Source organism: Macadamia integrifolia, unplaced genomic scaffold, assembly GCF_013358625.1.
Source record: "Macadamia integrifolia cultivar HAES 741 unplaced genomic scaffold, SCU_Mint_v3 scaffold262, whole genome shotgun sequence".
Lineage (NCBI taxonomy): Eukaryota > Viridiplantae > Streptophyta > Magnoliopsida > Proteales > Proteaceae > Macadamia > Macadamia integrifolia.
Genome location: NW_024868838.1, coordinates 240,635 through 256,619, shown reverse-complemented (window position 1 = coordinate 256,619; position 15,985 = coordinate 240,635). Strand labels below are relative to the sequence as shown.

General features: G+C 36.7%; 1 protein-coding gene across 2 annotated transcripts in view; it reads left to right on the top strand.

The window, feature by feature from the left end:
* The first annotated feature begins 3,874 nt into the window (after positions 1-3,874).
* Positions 3,875-15,985, top strand: part of LOC122066875 — a 28,945-nt gene continuing 16,834 nt past the window's right edge. Inside the window, exons 1-2 of one of the 2 annotated variants that reach the window (XM_042630700.1) lie at positions 3,875-4,020; positions 6,244-6,346. In XM_042630700.1, the coding sequence (XP_042486634.1) occupies positions 6,244-6,346 (103 nt within the window). In that variant the 5' untranslated portion in view covers positions 3,875-4,020. The remainder of the gene's footprint in view (positions 4,021-6,243; positions 6,347-15,985) is intronic. The other variant, XM_042630699.1, reaches the window with a different exon arrangement.

The following is a 15,985-nucleotide window of genomic DNA, read 5'->3' as shown; positions in this document are numbered from 1 at the left end:
GAGCTTCTCTCTAAAAAATCGTGGTCTTCCTCTGACAAAACTTCTAATTTTTGCTACCATTAGATAAAGGATGAAAAAATTAAGAAAATGCATCTCAAATGGAAACCCAAAAGTGGGTAATCATGTAATTTTCCCAACAATAAAAGAGACTCAAAATTACATTTTTCCCCTTGTAAAGGTTTTTTTTTCTTGGGTTGGGGGTTTAGAAATGGGTTCTCCTCTACCTTTTTCTAATTGAAATCCTCTACTGCCTTATTTCTTGGCTGAGGCTAGTTGCAATGCTGACATGTGGCCGATGCTACATGTATGGTGGATGGGCACCTTTGCCGGTTTAAAAACTTGGTTTTGAATTCGGACCGGATCGATCAAAACCCCAAAATAAGGACTCAATTTTCCCTTCTCCTTGTTCACCATTCTCTCTTTTTACCTGTGATTTCTCACTTCAAGGGTTTATTTGAATAGGAACTAAAACCCCCAACCTGCAAGATTTTTAAATATTCTGGTTTTAGGTTAGGAAATTTATTAATGGCTTAAGTAATTCCTGTAGTTTTTTATACTTACAGATCACAAATCTATACGTTTCTCCCTATAATGACTCATTGATTTGCAAAAATTCTTTTGATTTCGTGAGTTTTTCTAAGATATTGTTCAGCCCTTTCAATGGCAGCATTGAGCATCAACATCGATTGATTTAGCCTTTGAAACCAAGGCATCATTTGACAACGTTCCTAGAAACACGTTTCTACGTTTTCCTGCTCCAAGAAATGGAGAAACGGGGTAAATACTATTTGGTAAATGTGTTCCATTTCACTTTTTTTCAAAAATAGAAATTGAAATTTACAAGAATTTATGGTACAAGAAACAGGAACTCGTCATTTCCCGAAACAATTTATGGAGCTAAAAAAGACACCTGCCCGATAAATAGCCCTTCCTCCCTAATCAGTTTCTTCTTGCCTGTTGAAACACCACGAAAGGACCCTAGTACTCCTCTGCTGAAAGTGTCTGCTACCTCCAACAAGATTCAATTGTAGCCAACCCTCGTGATCACTGACCTAGCTCCCGTGAACACTATGGAGTTGTCCTCTTGTAGAGATTCGCCCTTCACGCTGCCTTAGACATGTGAAAGAGTGCATTCTTTCTTCACCCTTGAAGAGTCTACAAAAGTGGCAAAATCATCCAACTTCTACCTTAGATCATCCTTCGAAACCGTGCATGCAAACTTAGGCAGTCTAGTTGAAGCTTCGGTTCCTCCATCTGCAAGCCTATCTCTCCTCTGGAAGGTAGGATCATTATCTCCTCATTTATTGAAACCCTAAAAAATTTCAGTTGGAAATTTCTACGACCGCCTTCAACTTAGAGTTTTGATGCAAAGTCCAAGAAAGCTTGTCTAAGTTCATGCTTTCAACAAAAACCTTCGACTTTAATTCTTTACTTCAATAACAGCAACAATGTGTGGATTGGTTGAAAGGGAGAAATCCAGAGGTTCGGTTTTTTCTTGTCTAAGCTATGCTTCATTTGTCGCATGAGACAATCATGCCACCAAATTTTTAAGTGGTACCTCCAAAGATTGTCAACAATCCAAAGTTTTATCCATATTTCAAGGTAACCTACTATCTGGATTGAACAAATTTATTCTAGTTTTTCCCTGAAATTTTGATGTGCTTTACACAATTAAATGGACTAACCTGTGTGGACTCAAAACTAGGATTGCATTGGTGCTATTGATGGCACCCATATTAGTGTAATCGTACCTAGGTTGGAGGAAACACGTTATCAAAATCAGAAGGGTATGATCACACAGAATATTATGTGTGCATATTCATTCGATATGCGATTCACGTTTGTATATGCCGGCTGGGAAGGTAGTGCACACGATGCTAGAGTTTTTGAGGAAGCAAGAACAAATTTACCCTAGGGTTTCCTCATCCGCCACCAGGTATAAATATCTTATAAAATTATAGTTGTCTTTTTATATATGTATGTATCTAATCCTGTACATGTTTTCTTATTACTTCATAACAAATATTATGCTGTTGACTCGGGCTATGCAAATCAACTGAGGTATTTGGTGCTATTCAGGAGAGAAAGGTATCACTTACAGGATTATGGTGAGGGTAGACCTGAACCTAGAACAACAAAGAATTGTTCAATCATAGACACTCATCATTGTGGAATGTTATTGAAAAAACATTCGGTGTTTCAAAAAATAGATTCTAAATTTTAAGGAGTATGAAGGCATATGATATTGAAGATCAGACAAGAATCATAGTTGCTTGTTGTGGGATCCACAATTACATCAAGGAACAGGCAATTCAAGATGAGTTATTTTATGAGCTTGGAAGTGAACAAGTTATAGAGGACCTTATGAATCCCGATCCTTAGGTGTATCGTCCTTCAACATCTGATACGTCCCAGAGATGCTCAGCTAGACAAATGTCTTTGGTACGACTAAATATAGCCATTCAATTGGTTATATTGAGGAGAATGGCTACGATTCTGTTAGGTGGATCGTAAATTTTGTCAATCATAGTCGAAATGTGTTGTATGTTTCACAAAGTATTAAATAATGTAATTGGTTTTACTGAACTTATCTTACTTGAGAATGATGTTGTAATAACATTATTATTTAAATTGTATCAATGTTGTGCTATCATATAGTGTTTTAGAATTTGATTATATGTTGTTGTTACTGATAAGATTTTGTCATTTTATGATACTTTGGTATGATTGGTAGTATTTGTGCTCTACAGATGTCTTTTAGTGACACCGTACTAGCTAGGTGTGAATTTTGTATTGGTTTGTGCGATAAGTTCACAACCAAACAAAGGCCTAAAAGTGGTAGAGCGTACTTCAAATGTCCGAGGCATAATGATTTTTTCATGTGGATAGGTGAATTTCGAATATGTGATTGTGGCGCATGACAATGTAAGGTACGTGTCGCGAAGACCTCAGCGAACTATAATTGCTGATTCTGGTGTTGTCTAAAATCAACTGTGGTATAACTTTATATCATTATTTAAAGTATAGTTGTATAATTTTGCCAATTATTGTCCTAATTCACTAAAAATTACTTATAGGCCCAAGATCAAGGTTGTAAAATTTTCGGATGGATTTATAGTGATAGTAGTTCTTCAAGTGCACGCTCATCCGATTGTGTGGGGAATTCAACGATTGAAGGTCATTCATCTTCATCAGCACCATCCTCTGATTTTGTGAAGGAGTACTTACAAAGAGCAATCAAAGTGAAGATGAGAAGACTAGAGTATTAAAAAGCGAGATTGAAGTATCTGAGGAAAAGAGAAGGATATTTACAAATACCCTGGATGCAGTTAATAAGTTGGACATAAACAAAGGTGGTAGTTAGACGGTCAAGCCAGATTGCTGAAGTTGATGTCAGACATTTGATATATTAAGAATATTAGCACTATATAATATTTTGTAGGTTAATATGTTGTACTAAAAAAAAATGATGTAAGAAAAAGTGTGGAAGGTGGTTTGATCGTTTGTCTCGTGTTCGAAAAAAAAGATTATGACTTTCTTTAAAATTAAATTAACAAATTTGGAAATTTATTGATTTAAACAAACATCAATGCATGAGAGAAACGTTTCCAGAAACGATTGTTATCAAATACCATTGCTTGCGGGAAACGTTTCTAGAAACAAGGTTTATCAAACACCTTAAATTCTGTTTCTATTTTTAAAAATGAAAATTTATGTTTTTACGTTTTTTGACACAGAAACGGCAAAAACGTTGTCACACAGTTTGGGGTTTGAATTTTTAATCGACCTAGTCCGATTTCAAAACCAAGTTTTTAAATCGGCAGAAGTGTCGATCCACCAAACACGTGCACCGGCCACGTGTCGGCATCGCAGCGAACCTCCGCCAAGAAACGAGGCCGTGGAGGATTTCGATCCCCTTCTTCTACTCTCTGTCTTCCATGTTCGAGAAAGCAGTGAGAGCAGCGGCAACCTTCGACCGACGACTGCTCGACCGACGACGGTTTTATAAAGCCGGAGGAGGTAAATTCTCACTCTAAATCTCTCTCTCTCTCTGCTTCCCGTTTTTGTTTCCTCAGATGGAAGTTGCTGAAAGCCTGATATAATTGTGATTAAACTTCTGTTTTGTATGATAAAAGCCAAAGCCTATGCCGTTTGGCGATTTCAATCGCAATCGTGGTGTGATTTTTGTATGAATTCACTTTGGGTTTGTAATTCTGAAACTCAACTCATTGAAAGGTTTTTTACAGGAAGATTTTTCTACTCACTAAGGGAGTATTGGGACTACTCCCAAGTTCCTTATTGGTTTAGTCAACATTACCTTTATTTTTGCACAAAATCATTCTAGTCTATACAACTTATGTCTTTGAATTCTGCTTCTATGGGTCTTCCCCTTGATCCCAAGTGTTGATTTCTTTGACCTGAAAATTGTTGAGAACATAACGAAACCAGTGCTTTAGCCTCTTCTTTACCCTCACCCTATTTATTTGCAGTTGAATTTGCACTTTTTTTCTTTCTTTCTTGGGTAGATCAGTTGAGTTTGCTCTGAGATTTGATTAACAAACATTTCCAAGTATCAATCTATTGTAATCATTGAAATGAGCTTCGTTTCCTTGTTCCTAGTAGCTACCTTAGTTTCTGTTGTCTTTTGTTTCTTCTCTTATCAATCAAAAGTTTGAAATGGATGGTTGAGTATGATATTGAAATGGATGGTTTGATTGTAATATGTAGGTAGTTGAGATTTGAAAGCTGAGACAAAATAGTTAAGAAAAAGGATGATGTATTTTGGATCTTTTATGGATCTTTGGATGATTGGATGATATAATAGGTTGTGAATTTGGAATGGAATGGGCTATTTACATTTATTTTGATTGTTATAGTTGCTTTGAAATTTGGATGCAGTTATTTAGGTAATTATTTTCCAGTATCTTACTTTTTTTTTTTATTCAGTGTTGTTCAAATTTAAATGTTTAAAATCTGTACTATCCTTTTTCGTTTTTTAGTGCTAAATTGTGCAACATATTGGATTGTTCTCCTATAGTTTTTATAGCATTCAAAAGCCAATTTACGAAAATTTTTGCATTTATGTTCAGTCCTCTGTCAGTTATAAACGCATATTTAAACATAGAGAATTGGGATAGATGTGGTGGCTTTGGTTCTCATGTTTTGATTCTCAAGGTATTGGAATACCTATCCAGGGTAAGTACCCTGAGGCTGTGATTGGTTTTCAAAAGCTGGAAGAGAAGACAACTAAGAAAATAAAGGAAAAGTGCAACAAAATTGATTTCTCCCATGATTTGTTTGTTCAAAAGAAATCCAGAGAAAAGAGAGACTAAATATGAAGATATACCTGAAAAACATTTTTACTCGTGGGGGATATAGAGAACAAGCTGAAGTGGTCTCTTTACATCTCTCTGCCTTGCTGTGGCTCGTCAAAGTGACCATCACAAGCTGGTATCAATTGTGTTCAGAGCTGGTGTTTTCATGTTAGTTACTGTAGAAAGAGGAAAGAGGGAAGTGACAAAGTAATGAGATTGAGAGAGAGAGATGGTAAGAGGTGTATGCTCTATAAATGGGTGGAGGAGAGATATCTTAGCCGGAGCTTTGTTGTCTGAAGGGTAGACAGGGGGGAGGAAAATCTAGATTTTTTGGGGCAGGATCTTCTTGCAAATTACCAACATGAAGCAAATCTGTTTTTGTTTATCCCTGAATTTCCTGTTTAAAGTTTTCTTTTCCTTCAGTTTTTGTGCGTCCCCTAAATTTTCCATTTAAAAGTTTCTTTTCCTTTGATCTCTTGCCAGCTGAATATGGCCTTAGGTGGTAGGAAAGAAGGATTTCTTATTTTAGAACTTTGGCTGGAGCTGTTTTTCAATTGCTTAGCAGTTATAGCTCACTTTAAATTTTAAGCTAGAAATAAGCTTGAATCTGGACTTCTTAATAATTAAATTTTGCATTTTGGGAAGTAGTACTTCCTTGATTAGCACAGTTAAATTACTCATATATATATATTTTTTTCTTTTCTTCAATTTCCCTGTTTTGCTTATTTGTAGTGTATTGATTAATGCAGTTCGATTATTCTTGTTATTGTTCTGATTTATTTGCTATCAGCCTATCATTATTATTGTTTATATATTTTTTTTCCTTCAATCTCGCTGTTTGTGCATGTTTCTAGTGTAATCACTCGTAGTTGGAGAAGTCAAAGAATACATGCCATGAAATGAATATTCTTGTTTGATTGTGGTACAGATGAATTATTGTCGCTTTCTGTCAAGAACAGCTGATGGTGACTTGTTGCGGCTCTGCCACCAGCCCTGGATAGTCAGAACTTTCTCTACAGACATCACTTCTGGTTTGTCCTCTCTTACAGACATCTTTGTGTAAATTTTTGTCCCACTAGTTAGAGTTTGCATGTAGAAATTAAAGAGGAATTATAAATATGTGATGGGTCTACTCTTCAAGTCATCGTCTATAATCTCTTGGTCTCTTGCATGTGGTGGGGGTAGATAGAATAACCTTCCGGTCAAGATTCTGAGCTAACTCTGCTCAGATATTCATCCTGACAAATGACAGATAATCAAACCCTCTCAGATGAGAGCCAAATAACAGGAATCAATCACAATCAAATGTGATAGAAGTCCTTCAAAAGATGGGAGAGATTCGATGGTCAGATTGAGAGTTAACTGAAGAATCTCAGAGTCTGATCACAAAATCCAGCAAGTAGAGAATATGAATCTCCCTTTCAGTCAATACAAATCCCTAAAGTAGGATTCAATCGGATGGTAGAATTCAGAGTAATTTTAAAAACTTCAAATCTGAAATTGAAGAATCTGCAGAAAGATGGTAGATCCCTATCTGAGTTTCTCTTCAGATAGGCCCTACCGAAACCCTAGAAGAAGGGCCTGATCTGACTAACAGACTAGCCTTCGGTTGTGAATGAATGGGGACTGAAAATAACATCCAAAACAGGGGAGCCGCAGGTCAGAATAGGCCACAGAACTGATGGATATTAAAAGATTATCACTCCCGTCCCCTGAACTATGGGGAAATATCAAGTTCCCCCTATGCTTTTCCAAAAATATCACTCACCTCCCCCTAAATAGAAAGATTCTATCTAACATCCCCAAACGGCTGTTATATCAGCCAACTTTTTTCAATAATCCCTAAACTACCCCTTACCGGCTAAAACTCCAAAATACCCTTAATGAACTAAAGCCCCCTTCCCCTTCCTTCTTTCGTTTGCTTATGGGTTTATCGTATCTAATGTTGGGTTAACCTCTAAGTTGTCTCGGGTATGGAAGGACCTCAGGGGCCTCATAATCCTCAATCGGTTGAAGAAGCCTTTAAGGATTTCAGATGAAGGCATGCTGGGATGATCAAGGCTCTCACCACTGGTTGAATTTTGCTTCGTTGCTTCTCTCATTCTTATTTTGACGGGAATAGGAAAGAAAACAACCGCTTTCCCTCAGGGTTTTTTCTTCGTAGGTTTGGATGTTTATGTTGTTGTTTTTCTTGTACAAATGTTCAGAAATTCTTTTAACAGTGTGATCCTGGTGAGTTTTGTTTCTGATATGGGATTGGCGGGGTTTTGGTTTTAAAAAAATAATGGGGACTATGGTATCAATTTGGTTTTTGGATGCCTGATAAATTGTATATTTTGAATATTTGAGGGTTTGCAATTTTACTCTTTGATGGTGATATCTTTCTAGGCAAGATTGGATGTAGTTAAGTGAAACCAATCACAGAATATCACCAGATGTCATGTCCACCTCTCAGCTTTGACGAATTTAACAAACGCTGCCATGACATTAATTATAGTGTCAAGGTAGATACACCAAACATTACAATTGTTCCCACATAAGATTGGAAGAAAAATCGAAGGAGAACATTTTACAATTCTGCAGTCCAGATTAGTTCTTCACACTACTCTTGATTACCAACTCATCGAGAGGGAATATGAACACTATCGGTTGGATAAAGAAACCGACGAATGCTCTCCAATATCTGGCCAATTGCAGAAAGAAAAGAATTTTCAGGTTATTTTATCCACTTACCCTTCTCATCTCATCTCATCTCATCTATATACAATCGAATGGTAAACCTGAGCCGGAATACCATTTCCAGTTTTCCTTCAATAACCAACCTTTCTGTAAGCCCAATCATTGCCCACACTCCATTAATTGCTTCAATTTGACGTCGTCTCTGTATCAGTAAATGCACAAGGTGAGCTGAAATGCGCTGCAAAGTGAAAGGAATTGAAGTGATGAAGGAGATTTTGAGGGAGAGGGCTTCACAGTCCTTCAAAATACACAAATTTGAGGCCTAGGGTTTCAACCGAACGAAAGAGATGCAAAGAGAGAGGAGTTGCAGGTGTTTTGATCGAAGAAAGGGGAAGGGAAAGGGGGCTTTAGTTCATTAAGGGTATTTTGGGGTTTTAACTGGTAAGGGGTAGTTTAGGGATTATTGAAAAAAGTTGGGTGACTTAACAGCCATTTCAAATGGCTGGGGACGTTAGATAGAATTTTTCTGTTTTGGGGGAGGTGAGTGATATTATTGGAAAAGCATAGGGGGAACTTGATTTTTCCCCATAGTTCAGGGGGGGGGGGGGGAGTAATATTTCCTCATAGAAGTAATATTAATGATAAGACCTATCAAACAGGGATTAGAACTTGAAATAGCAGTAATGTAGTACTATGTTTGAAAGGATCAAAATAGTAGCCAGTTGACTGGGATCTATACTCAAAGAATAGTTCAGATGCAATTACGAGAACTATAAGTGAAATAAAACAGCAACTATGGAGGGAAAACAATGCAGTAACCATGAGGGGTAAAACAATAATTTCCAGCCCTAAATAGGGTTTAAAAATAGGTCAGTCAACCCAATCAATCCCTGAATTCAGAACAGGGTTTGATTCACCAAAGAGAGGTGAAAACTGTAACTATTTAAGAACAGTAACAGTGAATCAATTTATGCTTTAAGGGACAAGGGAAGAATTGGAAATGATGAAATATCTCCAGATCCGATCACAGATATTAGCCCAAATTTGAATTGAATTCCAAATTAGGGTTCTTGAAGGTCTGGTCAAAATTTGAGTTCAATCGGATGGCTGAATTGCTTAATCCGAAAAAATGTGTGAAGATGAACATGAACCTTCTAAAATCTAGAAAATTAAAGGAAGAACATGAAGAATTGTACTTGTAATGAATGGAGAAGATGATAGAACAATAAGAGCAACATAAAATATCAACCGAGCTTTACATCGCAAGGTGGTTCGATTGAATCAAACACCAACTAATGCAGGTGCACAACCGTGGACCGAACCAAACCTGTATGGGTATACAGATGGAGATGAACCGGATCCAATTTGGAACCAAAGCTGCCAACTTGGAACCAAAGCTATTTGGATCTTATAGGATTTACTTAACTTAGGAAAGATTTGAGTTATTTTTATAGGGAATAACTGTAATTTTATATTTTGGTAGTTATTAGGCTAGGTAGGGAACTTTCAATATGAATTTTATTCTGTGTCAAATTTTGTTAGTTTAGATCTTAGGAAATAATTAGGGAGTTTCTTTTCTATTTCAGTTTTGGGTTTTAATTAGGAAAGTTTTCATTTTGGTTTAATATAAATTGGCATGTAACCCAAGTTATTAGAGAGATTTGAGAATGAATTGAATTGAGTTGTTTAGTACCGGATGGGTACTTGCAAGGTCATGTTGACCATTCTTCCCCCCCTTGTGAGATTCTCTCTCTTTATTGCTTCTCCTTCTCCTTCTCTATTGTTTCCTTGTCTCTTTCCTGTTATCGTCGACATTATTGCTGTTCTTCCTTGTTTGATGTTGACAGTAAAGCTGAGTTTGGAGAAAAGACACCGTTCAAGCTGAGATTCTGGTCGAAGGGTATACTTATCTGGAAAATTGGAAGCCCTAAGGGCGTGTTTGGTTGTGTAAATCTACAGATTTACTTTATGTAGAATTACAATTCTGTGTTTTATGATTTGTTTGGTTCGACTAGAATGTCATTCATTTGGGAGGCACATACTTCCAAAGAATCACTAATTCTCAAAGACTGTTATTCATAGCTGAGATTATCTCAATAATTAACTCAGATCTGGAAGACCTTTTTAGACCTTAGTATAAAAAGTGTAATCCTTTGAAGAATAACAAAATTTGGGAAACCAAAGTCTCCATCACTACTCGCTCTCCACAACTCTATTGAAAACCTGCCCACCGACAAAGGAAGCCTGCGGTGACTCCTCCGACCACCTTCATGGTATTTTTCTCAACCGTGTTACTCCTCTCTCTTTCTATACATTTCCATCTTGCATATTACATTTTGGAAATCCAGGTTTTTTCAAAGATGTGGAAGGGCTTATTTCTGTGGAGAAAATTTGGGTTCCCCCCCCCCCCCCCCTAGTTTTAGGAACTAGCGTTTGGTAGGAAGGTCTAGCAGCATATGAAATCAGGGAAGACATTTGCAGGTTGAGTATTTGGTCTAAGATTGTGCATAAATTACAAGGGTCCAAATCAGATCCCTCATTTTTCGTGCATAAATTATAAGGGTCCAAATCAGTACCCTAATTTGATTCTTCGTGCATAAGAAGACGAAGCATGAAAGGGAGGTCTTGGTAACGCCTGGGGCCATGGTTGAAGGTGATCTGAGGGTACTGGTTTTGTTCTTCATTTGATTCATTCCCGCTTTCTTCCATCGAAGGTGAAGGGTAAGACTTGGAGAGAAGAGGGTGAGAAGGTGATGAGGGGTTGTAGACAGAGGCTGGAGTTTTGGGTTCATCTGTTCTGCCCATTACAGATTTAGAGAGGGAGAGGAAGAGAAACCGAGAGAGGGTCTCTTCTCTGCTTACAGTTTCTGGTACTCGAATTCACTTCTTAAATCGGAAACATGGGTCTTTTCTCTGCTTATTTAAAATAATAGCTCTTTTTATTACACATCATCTTTTTCTCAGTGTTTGTATATTACAATCCTAGTTCCTTGGCATCCATTGTTGGCAGGTTCATTTACCTTATTCTTAAATTAGGGTTAGGTTTTTATCTGAAAGAAATTCCAACATAAGCATCAAATACCCAATAATGGCAGGAACTACTTGGCAAATTGGAGTGACCAACATCATACCAGGACCTGGTAAAAAACCCAGTGTGTACAATACAGTCTCAGCATGGGACACCTGATCCCAGCTCATACATGCCCATTTAGAAGGGTGACCCATTTAGATTAAAAATTTTACTTTTCAGCATGTACCACAATGCAGTTGGTAAGGTTTTCATCAAAACTCGAAATATGGGTGTTCATAGATTATATGACTGAACAAAGAAAAGCTTTACTGGACAACTTGCAGCATCCTGTACATGAAGCATGGACGAGATTAAAATAGTTCCATAATGTACTGCCCATTTCAGGTTTAGAGAGAGAGAGAGAGAGAGAGAGAGAGATGAAATTTTGTTTTGGTTTTGTCTTTGTTTGTTGACTAATAATGCGTTAAGAACTGGATCTTATGTGTTTTCATTTTAGAACTGCAGTTTGTATGGATGGTTTGATAGTTTTTTAGCCATGACAAAATATCCCTGATTAGAACTGAATTATTAAGTGCCTACCATGGTTGAGCTGAGCTGAGATGTATTGATTTTGACCTTTGTTATTAGCACCAACCACCCTTTTTTTTTGGGGGGGGGGGGTTGTGGGGGTTCTAATAACTGTGTTTTATAGACATTCCAAACATCTGAAAGTAGAATTAAAGTACCTTGAGAATGTATACAATTAACAAATATAACCTCTAAATGCCAAACCCAATAAGTATAGTATTATAAGTATAATCTTTTCCCCAAGGAAATTAATTGTATCAATAAAATATCCAGTACTGGTGGCAATGTGAGACCTAATAGCAAACCAAATTGGAGCTGAATACCTCCATGAGATAGACATAACAGAACCAGGACCACTATTGTTACTGGCATGCATAATGTACCATTTCCTGGCAGCCACTGCTGTTTACAGTGTTATGGATCATAGTCCTTTTGACCATGTTTCACATGTTCAGTACCTTATGGATCATTGTAATTTTGATATAATATTTGCACATCCTTCTCTGTGAATTATTGTATTTGATATAATATTCCTTTCCTCATATGCACCTGCAAAACTGAATGTTAGTGGAGGGATAATGAAGTTTTTTTCCTTTACCTCCTTGAAGTTAGTTATGTATACCCACTATCAAATTAACTGTTCAAAGTGTTCCCATGAGATCTACAATAATTTGATTAAATCTTGATAAGTTGTTCTTCAAATGATAATTCAAAACATAGTTGTCACGGCGCCAAGGCGAACTAAGGCTGTGGAGGGTTGCCTAAGCGCTTAGGTGAGAAGGCGCCCGCCTTAAGGCGAACAAGTGTTATTTTTTATTTTTCCTATTTAACATTATTTTAGAGTTAGTAAGTTATATATACCTTGTATCATAAAAAATCAAGATTAAGCCACATCAATTCATTAAAAATCAACATTTAGCCACATCAAATCATAAAAAATTAACATTAAGTCATATTAAGTTATAAAAAATCAACATTTAGAGAAATGCTCTTATTCTATAATAAGTTTGACTGGTCAAATGATTTTATTTTTACATGAGACTTTTTGTATTAGTTATAACATAAAACCAGCTTTCTAACAAGTCTAAGATTACTTAAATCTAAGTTGCAATGATAAAGTTATGCTTCAGTCAAACTTATTTTTAAGTGTGCGAATACTGTTAAAATCGCCTGAATGAAAATAATTTTATGAATATAAAAAAAAATATTATTTTACCGGACTTTTGGTTTTTAGCAATTTTTTAATATGATAGAATTTATAAACTTTTCATAATTGAGAAAAACCCTAGCATTTAAAAGTTGAAAATCGTCCCTATAACCAAAATCCAGTTTTTGTTCTTGGACTGGGGGGTTGACTTTTTATCCTTTTGGAATTTGTTTTTTAAACTATTTTTATTGGATTCAGATAGGGGGTATTTGCTCATTTATGAATTATATATTAAGTAAATGAAATAACAAATATTAAAAACATTTAATTGAATGATATTTGGCATAAATAAGTGCCGAAACATAAGGCGACATGCAGTGCAACAAGGCGGCTGTCGCCTAGGCCCCAGGCAAACCGCCTGGACGCCTAGTTGTCGCCTAGGTGACGCCTTGACAACTATGATTCAAAATAATGAGACTTGATGGGGGTGGATTGATCATGTTTTGAGGAAGGATGGAAGATTTCTTATAATGATTGTGACATTCCCCTTATAATGAAATGCATGCTAATTTTGAAATGATTTTCGTAGTAATGGATAGAGATGGTGATAACAATGAGGCTTACGAGAGGCACAAGAAAATAATTATATATGCTGCTACTTCTGCCGTTATAGCAATGGAACAGTATAAGAAACTATTCCTAGGTAAACAACCTTATCGTAATAAGCCTCGCCGTGGCTATATTGAGACACAACGAATCGTGGGAGGTATTGGCTAGACATGTCGAGACATGATAAGAATGAGTCGGAAAAGCATTCTATAACTTATGCATGTGATGCGAGAGAGGGGTCTTTTGTATGATAGTTATACTGTTCAAGTGGACCAACTGGTTATATTTTTGTACACATTTGGTCATAATGTTGATAATCGTGCCCTCTTACATCATTTTGGGCATTCTGGTGAAACTATAAGTCAGTATTTTAACGTTGTTTTTGGGTAGCCAAACAGTTTTCGAGGAAGAATCACTTCATTGAATCAGGCAACCAAACAGTTTTCTAGGAGAACCATGTCACAGACTCAAGGTAACCAAACGATTTTCTGTTTCGAAGATTGTTCAATAGAATGTCTCTCAAAGGAATTATGTCCAAATTCGATACATACGCCATTTAATTTATGCAACCAAACACGCCCTAAGATTTTAGTCGCTAAGGTCGACCCTATAGAGAACTCTAGCATTGATTCATGGTGATCCTGCAACTACCGCCTCTTTCACGTCCCGACATCTATTTAGAAAATCAAGCTTGCTTGTTAGTGTTCTTGTGGCATGGGATCAGTGTGATTGAGGTTGAAGAACTTCTTTCGAAACCCTGGATCGATTGGGCTTAACTGCTTAACTTGAGAGAGTTCTTTCAGTTGGTAGCCTCTCGGTGGCCGTCAACCTCCGCTGGTCTTCATCCTTGGCTGTTGTGAGGTTGAAGACAACATTGGGATTTGTTTTACGTTTTATTTTAATATCCCATTAATACCCCTTTCTTTTATTCTAAATCTGTTTTATCCCTTTTATCTTGCTATTCCAAGGATACCCCTACCACCTTATACATTACCTATGTCTTCTCTTTTCTGTTTTGATTTTAAACTCCAAATATTTACCAAAGTGCCATCCTCTTATGAACTTCATCTTATTTACTAAATTGCCATCGTTAGCTTGTGTTTGGATTTTAATTGATTAAGTGGGCCCTAAGCAATATGATTCCGGTTTTGGAACTTGGATCTGCATCATCAACCTACCTTGTTCAAATACAAGGGGTTCGTCCCTTGATCAAACACAAGAGAATTCTTCAATGGAAGAGAGCAGCAAAAGCGACAACTTTGTTTATCAAATTCGTGTACAATGCTAGGCCGTCTTACAAACTACTTAGATACTAAAAAAGAAGGGCCCAACCCAATCCTTAACTAATAAGGTAATCAAAACTAACTAGGAAACTGAAATAACAAAGAAATTAGGACTCGAAGCAGGACTGGACTTATAGATACCTAATCCAGTGTAACTAAAACACTTAATAGCAGGTAAAATAAAGAAATAAATATATTAACTTAACTAATCCCGTATGCGTAGCTTATTCCCATATTAAATGCCCGCCCATTAAAAAGATAACCCATGGAACTAAAGGTACAATACATATATAATATTATAACCTATCTATATAACATTATAACCTATCTCGGAGCTTATTTCTAATAAAAACAATCCCATTTCAGTGATGAATTTGCATCAGCAGAGAATCAATTGAAGGAGAAAAAAGTACCTGGATTGATAAGAGGAGAGAGCATGAAGTGGATAAAGATAAACCCAGGTTTCTCACCCTTGAACCAGATTAGAATCCCTCTGTCTGTGTCGGCTTCTCACAAGCTGATTCTCTCAGAGTGCAGAGCAACAAACTTTATTTCATTAATCAAATCGTGAACTAAGCTCTTTGCTCTACAAGAGTTTAAATAGAAAAGTGATGGGCCAATTCCTATCCTATTAGGAAAAGTAAATCCTAGTCTAATTAATAACTTGTTGCTGAATGCAAACTCAATAAAGGATCCTAATCTAACTAGGAAAACAAGTAAACCAAACAAAAAAATAATACTTAATGTAAAATATTACTAAGCCCCAGATTTTCTGGACCAGCCCATTATTGGGCTGGAAAGAATAGCCTAGCTGAGAGCTAGACTAGTGGGCTTGCTGGCCCTCTTTTCTTCCTGCGGACATAAGTCCTCTGCTACTTCCCTGCATTTTCTCTCCCCAACTTGAAAGCATTTATCCCCGAAAAATATAAAAGGGACATGTATTGCTAATAAAGGTCCGGGTTGAGATTTTTGAAATCATCCATCGGTCTTTGGTCGTTCCTTCCATTTGACAAGAAACTTGTGTAAGGGTGTCAAAATATAACCGAAATCGTTTACCAGAACCAAACCTGACTGGTTATAACCGAACCGAACTGAACCGCACCGTAGGAATACGATCCGGTTTTGGTTTAGAACTAGAAAACTGATGGTTAACTGGCACCTAGTATATAAAGTGTTTTAAATTTTGATGGGCCTCAAAGAAAAAAGAATAAGAAAAAAAGAATACTAACCGAGAGGGGAGACGATAGGGGAGTTTCACTTGACACCTCTTGATTTCCTGATTTCTAGGATCATAATTAAGTAGTTATCATATGTGTAATCTTTTACATAGAAAGCATATTGGCCTTGGCAAAAA